General features: G+C 48.7%; 1 protein-coding gene across 3 annotated transcripts in view; it reads right to left on the bottom strand.

Moving 5' to 3' along the window:
- LOC125750479 (E3 ubiquitin-protein ligase Jade-2-like) overlaps nucleotides 1–9,177 on the bottom strand; it is a 45,237-nt gene extending 36,060 nt beyond the window's left edge. Inside the window, exons 1-3 of one of the 3 annotated variants that reach the window (XM_049028335.1) lie at nucleotides 9,070–9,177; nucleotides 8,301–8,397; nucleotides 3,639–3,702 (exon numbers count right to left, since the gene is read on the bottom strand). In XM_049028335.1, coding sequence (XP_048884292.1) covers nucleotides 3,639–3,702 — 64 coding nt within the window. In that variant the 5' untranslated portion in view covers nucleotides 8,301–8,397; nucleotides 9,070–9,177. Of the gene's footprint in view, nucleotides 1–3,638; nucleotides 3,703–8,300; nucleotides 8,940–9,035 lie in introns of those variants that run through there. The other 2 variants (XM_049028333.1, XM_049028332.1) reach the window with 2 other exon arrangements.
- Nucleotides 9,178–12,019: the final 2,842 nt, after the last annotated feature.

The raw sequence follows: 12,019 nt of genomic DNA, 5'->3' as shown, positions 1-12,019 counted from the left end.
GTCCCCTCAGATGCGGAACCCCATTAGTGTCATTCACCCCGTCCCCTCAGATGCGGAACCCCATTAGTGTCGTTCACCCCCGTCCCCTCAGATGCGGAACCCCATTAGTGTCGTTCACCCCGTCCTCTCATATGCGGAACCCCTTTAGTGTCGTTCACCCCGTCCTCTCATATGCGGAACCCCTTTAGTGTCGTTCACCCCGTCCTCTCATATGCGGAACCCCATTAGTGTCGTTCACACCCGTCCTCTCATATGCGGAACCCCATTAGTGTCGTTCACCCCGTCCCCTCATATGCGGAACCCCATTAGTGTCATTCACCCCGTCCCCTCAGATGCGGAACCCCATTAGTGTCCTTCACCCCGTCCTCTCATATGCGGAACCCCATTAGTGTCGTTCACCCCATCCTCTCATATGCGGAACCCCATTAGTGTCGTTCACCCCGTCCTCTCATATGCGGAACCCCATTAGTGTCGTTCACCCCGTCCTCTCATATGCGGAACCCCATTAGTGTCGTTCACCCCGTCCTCTCATATGCGGAACCCCATTAGTGTCGTTCACCCCGTCCTCTCATATGCGGAACCCCATTAGTGTCGTTCACCCCGTCCCCTCATATGCGGAACCCCATTAGTGTCATTCACCCCGTCCTCTCATATGCGGAACCCCATTAGTGTCGTTCACCCCGTCCCCTCCGATGCGGAACCCCATTAGTGTCATTCACCCCGTCCCCTCAGATGCGGAACCCCATTAGTGTCATTCACCCCGTCCCCTCATATGCGGAACCCCATTAGTGTCATTCACCCCGTCCCCTCCGATGCGGAACCCCATTAGTGTCATTCACCCCGTCCCCTCCGATGCGGAACCCCATTAGTGTCATTCACCCCGTCCCCTCCGATGCGGAACCCCATTAGTGTCATTCACCCCGTCCTCTCATATGCGGAACCCCTTTAGTGTCGTTCACCCCGTCCTCTCATATGCGAAACCCCATTAGTGTCGTTCACCCCGTCCTCTCATATGCGGAACCCCATTAGTGTCGTTCACCCCGTCCCCTCCGATGCGGAACCCCATTAGTGTCATTCACCCCGTCCTCTCATATGCGGAACCCCATTAGTGTCATTCACCCCGTCCTCTCATATGCGGAACCCCTTTAGTGTCGTTCACCCTGTCCTCTCATATGCGAAACCCCATTAGTGTCATTCACCCCGTCCTCTCATATGCGGAACCCCATTAGTGTCATTCACCCCGTCCCCTCCGATGCGGAACCCCATTAGTGTCGTTCACCCCGTCCTCTCATATGCGGAACCCCATTAGTGTCGTTCACCCCGTCCTCTCATATGCGGAACCCCATTAGTGTCGTTCACCCCGTCCTCTCATATGCGGAACCCCATTAGTGTCGTTCACCCCGTCCCCTCCGATGCGGAACCCCATTAGTGTCATTCACCCCGTCCTCTCATATGCGGAACCCCATTAGTGTCATTCACCCCGTCCCCTCCAATGCGGAACCCCATTAGTGTCATTCACCCCGTCCCCTCAGATGCGGAACCCCATTAGTGTCCTTCACCCCGTCCTCTCATATGCGGAACCCCATTAGTGTCATTCACCCCGTCCCCTCCGATGCGGAACCCCATTAGTGTCGTTCACCCCGTCCCCTCAGATGCGGAACCTCATTAGTGTCGTTCACCCCTGGCTGCACACTGCATCCCCTAATGTTAAAGAGCCTTGTCTGCCAAACTGGCCATCTTCACAGACCTCCTACTATACAGGCCCGCTGAGCTTACACAGGCCAGCCTGCTAATGGAACAGTGTCCGTTATGCTCATACTTCTTAGTGACTGTCTATTAAACCCTTTGATCGCAAGCCCTTCGTCTGTTCTGTCCTTTCACTGTGCCCTTCATCAGTCAAATATACTGTAGTCACTCGCTGTTACTGATATGAGAGAGCAAGCTGACCATAACTGAGGGGTGGCCAATCGTATCCAGAAAGGGCGGCAGTGTTTGCGGGTTTCTGCTGCAACTCCCCAATTAGTTTACTAATTGTGGACTAGCAAATCACAGCATCACCTTGAATTGTCATTATCATCTCACTCCCCAGTCAGCATTTATAACGAGGTAAAGGCAGGTAAGTGCACTGACTGGAGGAAAGTGTCAAAACTGGCCCAGAACATTTCAGATTCAACTTCTCATTTCTCTGTCCAGATATCACACTTTGGTTCTGTCCAACCAAAAATATTCATCAATTTCACCCTCAATCTTCTCCAAAAAAGGCCCGAAAAGCGTTAGGGTCTTGCTCAGGGGCCCAACAGTGAACCGTCCTTCCCTGCTGAGCCGAACACTGAACCAAGAATAAAACCACAAAGCCATCCATCCTTTTACTACATCTGCTCGTCATATGCAGGCTGACAGGGATCCAGAGCCCGTCTGAGAAGCTATGGGTGCAAATCTGCATTTACGCTACTATGACAAGAATATACCTTGCATTTTAACCTGTATCCCGCAAATGAAGGTAGAGTTAAAAGACAAAAATACAATATATTTTGTTTTCATATCAGCACAAATGCACATAAAATAAGCACGCATTTATACTGGTACCACAATCGATTTTCGCACGCATCATTTTTAAAGGTGAATGCCTACTTGCGTACCAGTTATGTCCATCCCTGATCATACATCTTCACAATAACTTACGGGTTTTAAGAGTTGCAGCTTAGGATTTTATTGGCTACAGGAAGAGGTACAAAACACCCCCTAGCAGTGTTCTGGGCAAGTTCTTCCACCAGCCCTCTGAAATCGCCGGTTTACACATGTTCATTTCGTCATCAGGCTCATGGCTGGATGCTTACTGCATATACCAAAAAGCAAGCAATCACAGACGTCACAGTCGACAGCAAACAGCCCTCCTGTCTGGAGGCAGTAAGTCCATGCTTCCGGATAATCGTTCTCTCAGACCCGGGGGTGGGCAATGGGAACGGCGCTGGCAGTTGGCCTGAAATTCAAGTTGACGTGGAACGGACAGGTTTGGGCATTTAACCAAGTCTTTCAAATGAACATCGTTCCCAGCCGAGTTTCCCACTTTAACAGTTTGCTACTGGTGAAGGGGGTGGTAACCAGTAAAGGGAAGTCATGTCTTGAACACAACATTTTATACATAGTGCCAAAAAAATATTGTTTTCACACCTCTCTGACCACAGAGTGTTAGAGATTAAACGCAGTGGTAGGAAACTTACAGCAATAGGTCATAGCATTTCAAAGGCAGACTGCCCATCGGCAGATAGGTTCACGACATGTAAAACAAGCCCTAGAGCACAGTTTAAATCATATGTTACATACAAAAATCCCTCCAAAATACTCAGTCGCCCCAAATAGGTGATTTAACGTGTCTGATCCGGAAAACCTGTTGCCATGGAAAACACAGGCTCTCTGAGGAGTCATTCTGCATCAGCATGTTGGCAACCAGAGTATGGACTCTACCCCCTCCCCTCCCTCAGTCCACCCTGCTAACTTAGGCAGCTGTCGTACTGCTGCCCCCCCCAACCCCTTTACTCATCGGAGGCCGAGCTGACTCACTCACGAGGGGTTAATAAGGGTCAGCTGATCACAGTCCCTCCTGCAACCACCTCCTTCCTGGCAAAGTATCTACTTACTGTCAGTGGTGTCTGAGTCATTGCTGCTGGTCGAGTACTTCCTCCTCTTATTCTCAGTCTCCATCTGTTGGGGGGAAAAATAAGGGGGGGGGGGTATGAAAAAAGATGAATAAGCGGCTGAGCGATACTCCCGAGCCGGTGAACCACGCCGGACCCGGCACCCAGGTCTGGTATGTTTCAAGACATCGGGGCATGAACCATCCTGACGATGTAACTCCATTCAGGTCCATCTAATAGGACGTTCCACAGCCACACCCGGGCGGGTCTCCTCTGGCCATTTCACATTTGCTGTGTTCGGATTCACGTTCATCAGAAGATGCTTTTTTCCCCCTCAAAGTGACCTGCATGTGCGGCATGCAGCACGTTACAAACATATGGCTGTCAAGGCATAAGCTCACTCCCTGACAGCCTATTTTCCAGTCATCTGCGTCGCGGGACACAGCTGAAAGCAGAAGCCAGGCGCAAAAAACCCAGGGCCATTTTCTGAGGTGGCAGTTTCACACCTGAGGACAAATCCATCTAACAGCTTTTTAGCACCTGAGAGAGGGAACCGCAACTCAAACGGAGGCACTTTCTTCACAGCAGGGCACGGAAGTTCATGCACCGAAAAATAAAAATTAAAATGCAGCAACCAACCAAAAGGAGATGTATATATAAAAAAAAAACATTTCCTATTCCATGGATAAGGCTTTTCGTTGAGGAATGGTTTGAATAAAACGTTGTCTTCCCCTTATGCCACAAAGTGCCATGGTGAGCTGGCAGAATGGTGTCCAAAGGTAGCTCTTTGTGCTCACCTCACATCACAAAGCAAACGACTCAGCGGAGGAGAAAGGGGCTTAGATAAACGTACCTGCCGTCCCCGTAGCGGGGAGCTAGCATGCTGCGCTTTTAACTGCGGCCAAATTGGATTACATTACCGCGCCGCTTGAACTAGTGCAGCCGCCGAGACCAGCCTTGTCCATGAGTGCAGCCGGCCCCCCCGCCACCAGGCCAGTGTCCCCTTGGTAACGACTGTGCACCTATTCCCTACAAACGTGCCCATATGCCCCATTCGTGACTGCAAGGTTCCAAACCAAAAATCCCACGAGGGACATTTATGTCACTCATGTCAGAAAAATGCAGGTGACTTGATCCAGTTCCAAAATACAAGCGCAGGATTAGTTTCTCATTAATGGTCAGCTGGTTTCAAAGCTCGGGAGAGAACGCTTTCATTCAGCACTGGGCTGCACTGTCAGAAAGACGAGGGCTATTCGCTAAAAAAGACAAACTGCAGTGGGAGTCTGCAGCCCAAACTCACAGTCTTGCCCAAACTTTCACTTAATACTGTAAAGGGCTATCTCCACTCCCAGTGACACCTCAGCCTTTTTAAAGCAATAGCTTTTCTGATTATTTAATAAAAAAAAAAAACAGCATTGATTCATTTCATCTCCTCCTCCTTTGAGGAAGCTCCGATAATGACTCCAGTTCCCCCCACTTCTCCCCCAGCTTCCCAGCCCAAAGATCTCTGCTCTACATCAAATTATTTCCTGTGTCAAGTGCTGCAGAGCAAGCATTTATCAAGCAGGGTGCACAACAAGTGGAGAACTATGGAGCACTGAATTTCAGTTCCAATTCAATATAATTTGGCACCTTACGCCATAAATTGACTGTAATCAGCATCCTTTCCAAAGCGATTAAGATCTGCAAGGCAAAACTGACACTAGAAGGCAATGAAGTACAGCTGCAGTTTAAGCTGTCAATAGACCCAGGCCTTGCAAGGGCATGGAATGCGATGGCAGATGGGAAAAGAACCATTGAGAAAATAGCTAAGCCCAGCGCAGCTTGGTAACAGCGAATCTCATTGACTAACATTAGCTACCCAGACACAAAGCCATGCCTCATTAAGGAATGGAAAACAAAATATAGAAAGGACGACCCCAAATGAAGACTGTTGTATGGCAAGAAGGAATACCTGAATAAAGGTCTAGAAACTTAGAAACTGGTATTCTCAATGACATGGGGGTGGGGTGGGGAGCAATGTAGCGATTCTCACGGCACCAAGCGAGACACAACCACAAAGTAACGGCTTCTCCACAATTCCCCAGAGGGCCCAACCCAAGCCCTTACCACGCTCCCTGGCATGGCCCATAGGGGGCAGCACCGCACGGGGAGGTCTAGTTCTCACAGCAGCGCAGACAAAAGTTATGAACTCAGTCCGAGATTGAGCACATGGGCTCCAAGCAAACGTCAGGACCCTAGCAGCTTAGGAATAAAGCTCCAGTAAGACTCACTAAGAGTGCCAATATCGGCGACATCATCATCATCATCATCATCATCATCATCATCCGGCCTGCCCACAAAGCCACACAAGCCATGCAGGTGTCACCCCACCCCCAGAGGCTGGAACGGCGCCGAAGCTCAGCATGAAAAGCGGCACTTGAACCTTCCCCCTCCCCCGCGACATCCTCAAACCAGCGACCCACCTTGTCGCCATAATACGTTATCAGCATGGAGCGGAACAGCCCACTTACCACTCGCTCTTTTGTGTAAACATCAGCCCTTTCCATGGGACTCTGCCAGCAGCCTGAATGACACCATTAGCATCATTTCCTGCACCTGTGCGTTTAATTTACGACCCATTCAGGAGCACGTGCAGTGCTGCCGCTGACCCTACTGCATTCACACTCAAGGGGGGGGGGGGGGGGGGGTGGGGGGGGGGCTTTGGTGGGGGCACTGGCAATCGCTGCGAAATCTCCGGATGACCTTGATGCTGTAGAGGACTGTAACAGCCATCAGCAGAGCAGGGGGGAAAAAATACAGTTTTAATAAATAAATCATCACCAACTGCTGCACTTAGAAAAACAGCAAAAATTATTCCAACCTGTGCTGCATTTTAATGTTTCCTCCAAAAATAAATATTGTACGTGTTCCTGTGGGTGTGTGTGTGTCTCCAAATCACTCCTGACTTTCCTGCAAAGTGGACACACAGAGCGTGGAATCTGCCTATAACTGTAAAGCCCCCAAATCAGCGAGGGGCGACAGCGGATGACAATGGGCGCCACCTTGGCTCCTGCCATGAACAGGGACAGCAGGGACCTTGAAAAGAAGTGGAGGAACCGCCAAGGGACATGAGAACAAACAGCTTTAAAATCCGTCCTGGCTGCCGATATCTATTCTGATCATTTCGCCAAAAATCCCAGCCTGAACATACACCTCAGCCGGGACATTCTTTTTATTAATTTTTATTTTTGCACATAAAATATTCAGGAAAGGTCAGTCCTCACTGAACTAGCCACAGTGCTTCCAATGTAAAAAGAAACAGAATTATGAGTCAGAAAAAGGCATTTAATATATTCAGTCGTCGCTCCATACCGATAGAAGGTTCTGGTGGTACGGGACCACAAACAGCCAGGCTAAGAGCAATCTGCGGCATAGCCAGATCATCTGTGGCATTCCATGGTGAGCTTTTCTGGCAAAGGAGAGCTGGACTCCTTGGCCCCCACAGCCTCACACATGCAGATCTGAGCCTAATGGTGGAGGCAGAGCTGCACCTCATTTGTAACCCCCCCCCCCCCCCCCCCCGGTGGAGGAGCCCAGCGAACAGGATGCTACTGGTGATGTGAGCAAGTCTCCACTCTCCACCCAGCGACGATTCACTGCCCTAACACATCTGAGGCTCAGCCCAACAGTCTCCTTCCTGTCAGAGGGCGGCGAGAAGCGAACCACGAGTGCAGGGGTGACATTTATATCCGCTGCAAAGAGCGAGCTAGCCGGCTTTTACGCTCCATGTACTTATTCTTCAACCCGATTCCCCAGACACGCTTCCAAAAAAGGAACAGGCCTTACTGCGACGATCCATTTCATCAAGCGCAATTAAAAAAAGGACATGAAATGCAGGCCTGCTGGGAGTCCCCGGGAGGCCTGCCGCGAGTTAGACTTCGGCAAGGTAAACAGCAGCCACGCCCCCTACGGGCGGCCCTGCGCAGCGCAGACCGGGAGCGGCGGCCGCTTTCGCTGGGAGCCCAGCGTGCTTTTCCGGCCCCGTTTCGCTCTCAATACCCAGCATTTCGTGAGGTAGCAGATCGCTGCGTAGTGTGTCCTGATCACCCCCCCCCCCCCCCAAAAAAACAATCCCGTCACGTTTCAGCTGCGCTCCCCCCACCCCCAGCGAAGTGAGCGCGGCTTGGCAGCGGAGCCTTTCCGCCGGCTTCAGGTACTTGCAGCCGGCAACTCGGCATAAGACACGAGTGGGTAGAGAGAGCGGCACATGCATCCGCCAAACTGCGAGGTGCGCACTGGAGATGGTGCTCAGCCTCTCGGGCTGCAAGTTCGCGCAACTACAACTTGTGCGGCGGAGCGGCGATGCCAGCCGAGAGACGCGCAGCTCCCCGCCCGCCTTCACGCCCCGAGCTCCGGCAGTCCCTCCACCCGCAGATCGCCCTCGTTGTAGCTTTTTAAAATGTAAAGATCTAACTAACGCTGGGCGATGTTCGACCGCCGTAAAAAGTTAAGCATGCCCGGCTACTTGTCACCGTCATCAGGGCAGTATCCCGCGCCGCCCCTGCGACGCTCATCTCGCCTCCCGCTATCGCAACTCCATCTGCAGGGTTTTCCACAAAGTCGAAACTTATCTTATAAAATAAATGCACTGATAATCGAAGCCCAGAAAGGCGGGATTCCTACCTTGCTGGCAAGCAGTTAGGGGAGCCGGTCGAAAGGAGTCCGAATCTGCAATGGACGGCGGTGCAAAATCAGGAGATCATCGGCAGTGGCGATAATCCTACGAAGATAGTTAGCAGTAACGTTAGCTTGCATCCCACGCCGATCCGCTGACAGCCTTGGATGCTCCCCTAGGAGTAAAACTAAAGTAGGTGGCTAGCTAGCTTTGCTAAGTGGCACTTTCATTGGGTAGCAGGTTGGCTAGCTAGGTGGGTAGGTGCAGGCGCTTCGCGAAGCAGTGGAGCACACCGCCTACGCAGTTATTATTCGCATCTCTGTGGTGTGTTTCCTGTACCTGACTTTGAAGCGACCCCCTCCGAAATACAGATTATTAGCTAATAGTCTTGGCTAACTAGCCCGCCTTAGCTCGGAGCTAATCATGCGGCATTTTCTATTAGTAATCTAGGTCCATGATGGTTTCCTCTATCAGTTTTTAATTTTCCTCAAACTGATTGATCCCCTTTCTTGGTTTTGCATAAAGGCGAATGTTTCATATAAAAAAGGCTGCGTGCAAGTCGGATCAGTTTAGTTTCGCAACGCGCTGCTACCAAAACGTTTATCTCGTCCTGCTCCCTCCCCCCTCTCCCATCTCCCCTTCAATCTTGCGCTCCCTCTCCCCCACCCCCCTCCCGTGATTTTGCACAGGCGTACGCGAGCTCCTGCAACCTTACCAAATAAATAAATAAATAACGCTCATACTTAAAAGTCTTTTGGCGCCATATTAATGACGTACTTCAAATTTGCCCGTTTCTCTCGCGCCGCCTACAGCGGCGCTTTCTCCGCGCGCACACCGCGCGGCCCGAACTTGCTGCGTGGCTCGCGCTGTCAACTTTCTTCGGGAAGTGATTCCGTGATTTACGGCGCGAGCCCAAAACCGCGGCGCCCGCCGGACAAGTTCGCAGCTGTGTGTTTGAAAGGGATCTACATGCCCCGTGCATGCAAACATGCGGGCTGGACATTCTTCTCTGACTACAGAAAACCGAGGCACTAGTAACGTGGGGATTTCTGGACTTCAAACGCAACCTGTCATCTCAGGCGTCCAGTATTATTGGATGACTTGCACAACTTCACTCTGTCTGTGACACCTGACAAATAAGGATTCACCAGTGCTGTGTTAAAGCGAGATTTTTATCAATGACATTTTATCAGGATTTCTGATAAGAAATATCTTAAAACATGCATAGATTTCACCTGTCTGAGCGGCAGTGTTATGGAGCATTGAAATGAAAATGTCACAAAACGATTAAATTTATTTGCACAAACTAATCCAATAAAATATGGGATTTGTGATATAGCAGATTCGGAAACGAATTTTAAGAAGAAAGGGCCAGATATTGTCAACGGTCAGCTTTCAATAGATACAAGAAGAAACATCCAAAGAAACATTACAGAAATAACAAAGCATAAAGATATGGTAGAATACAATTTCAAGTAATCAGGGGTCATCACCAGGGATGTTCAGGGGCGCGTGCCTGGCTGCACCTGCCCCTTTTGCCCGAATGATTAAGTGCCCCCCTTTGTGACCCCGTGGGGTCCTTTTCCATCACTTGACGATCAAACAAAATTTAGCGAGAGGGACCACTCCCAGTCGGGCACCTGCCCCCCGAAACGTCTCTGCATGGCCCTGCTCAGCACCACGGGAAATTCTGACGGACAGCGTGCTCTAAATTCAGACACGGTATTTAAAACGTCGCCTACATAGTACACGGACAGGTTGACGATCCCTGTATGTAATATTAAGGTTCTGCAAACATTCAATGAAATTTTTGTGTCATTTTAAGGTACTGCAAATATTACTACACTATTAATGAGCGAATGTAATTTTGCATTAAAAAAAAAACCCTCTTCAAACATTTCATATGGATACAGCGCCTCCTGTTGGCGCTTCAGCTCAAATTAACCATCTACCAGCAATTGCAGTTTGATATTGATTTTATTACCTCTGAAATTGTTTTGCAAAATAAATGACGCGTTGCAAATGCTTGGTTTGAGGTATAATAATACGATAAAAAATATTTTTTCCAAATGCAGACATGTGGTTAGTTGCGATAGCGTTGATTGTTTTCTTTACATCTCAGTCTTACAACCAGTCAACACTGAAAGAGATGTACCTTTCGCTACTTTTTTGTCAGTGGGTCAACCATCTTTCTGCTTTTTTTTTTACTAATCTCTCTATCTCTGTCTGTTTATCTGTCAATCTATTTATCTCACTCACTTAATTTTAATATATGATCAGTACTTATTAGATGGCTTTAATATGCAGTTCACAGCTGACCTTTCTCTTAAAAATCATTCCCCTGCTTGTGGGTGGAAGCGAATAACTGGCTCACTCATGCATGTTGCATGAAGCCTGTAGAGAGATGTGGTGGGTGGCTCATAACACAGATAGATGGACGTTTGCGGCAGTGTCCAGTCCTTCTGACCTGTCATGGCATCGCATTAAGAGGGACACCCAGCTTTGGCCTAACTGGCCTTTTCAGTGTGAAACGATCTCGGCGGAGGGGGGTGTTCATAGGCTCAGCCTCTATGATAAGCAGTCCTGTTTAATAAGTTGGGTGATATGTCAGTGATGAGCGGTCTGATAGCTACTCATATTTTAACCATATTTCAGCTTCTCTTTTCAATTTAACTGGTAACGCACTCATTTTAGAATTTGGTGATCAGTGGTCAAGGTCGACACACCACAGCGCAATGAAATGTGTCCTCTGCATTTAACCCATATGTGACATAGCAGGGGGCAGCTAATTCAGCGCCCGGGGAGCAGTGCTTGGGGGGTGGTACCTTGCTCAGGATACCTCAGTGGTACCTTGCTGGTCGGGGATTCGAACCTGCAATCTTTCAATTACAAGTGCGCTTCCCTAAACATTAAGCCACCACATTTTTAATTTTCTCTTAATGTAAGATCAGGAAATCAAATACAAATTGTACCCCTATGCATTTTGTATAAGAGATTTGTATACATACTGTATCATGCTATTTGTAGTTTGAGTCATATTTGTTTGTTTTGGTTATACGGTGGACACTTGACTTACAAACTCAATTCATTCGCATGGGCTGGTCGAAAGTCAAGACTATTTTTCCTATAAGAAAAGGAAATACCCATAATTCATTCCGAACCTCCCAAAGCACCCCTTAACTAACCTTTTCATAATAAAAAAGGGTGGTATAACGTGTGTAATTTACCAGAAACACCAATAATTTTCCTAGTGTATTCAGTCGCCTTTCCTTTATCCACAGTAATAATAGCCTTTCTAACTCATCTAACTCTGTTGAGCATGAGAAGTACCTATGGATTTAGAATGGGATGTCATAAAAGATTCTGTTGGTGATATGACCAGGTGTTCCAATACTTTTGTCCATACAGTGTACAGATGCAACATTGGATCGTCAGGACCACTTCTACAGTTCAGTTCTGCACACCAGTGAGGTTACTTTTTCACTCGTGGGCTTCCTGTTAACTTTAACAAGTCTGGCGATTCTCCTCTAACCTTTAACAGTAAAAAAGACATTTTCAGCCACAAAACTGCCCCTGACTGATTTTCTTTTTATTTATCACACCATTCCCTGTATATTGCGGACACTACAGTACGTAAAAATCCCAGTAGGCTGGCTGTTTATAAGATGCTGGAACCAATATATGTCACTAATAATCATGTAATGTTTAAAATCATTACAATAAACCT

The sequence above is a fragment of the Brienomyrus brachyistius genome, chromosome 10, assembly GCF_023856365.1.
Source record: "Brienomyrus brachyistius isolate T26 chromosome 10, BBRACH_0.4, whole genome shotgun sequence".
NCBI classification, from domain to species: Eukaryota; Metazoa; Chordata; class Actinopteri; order Osteoglossiformes; family Mormyridae; genus Brienomyrus; species Brienomyrus brachyistius.
Note: the sequence above shows the minus strand (reverse complement) of the source record. Positions and strands in the feature narration are given on the sequence as shown.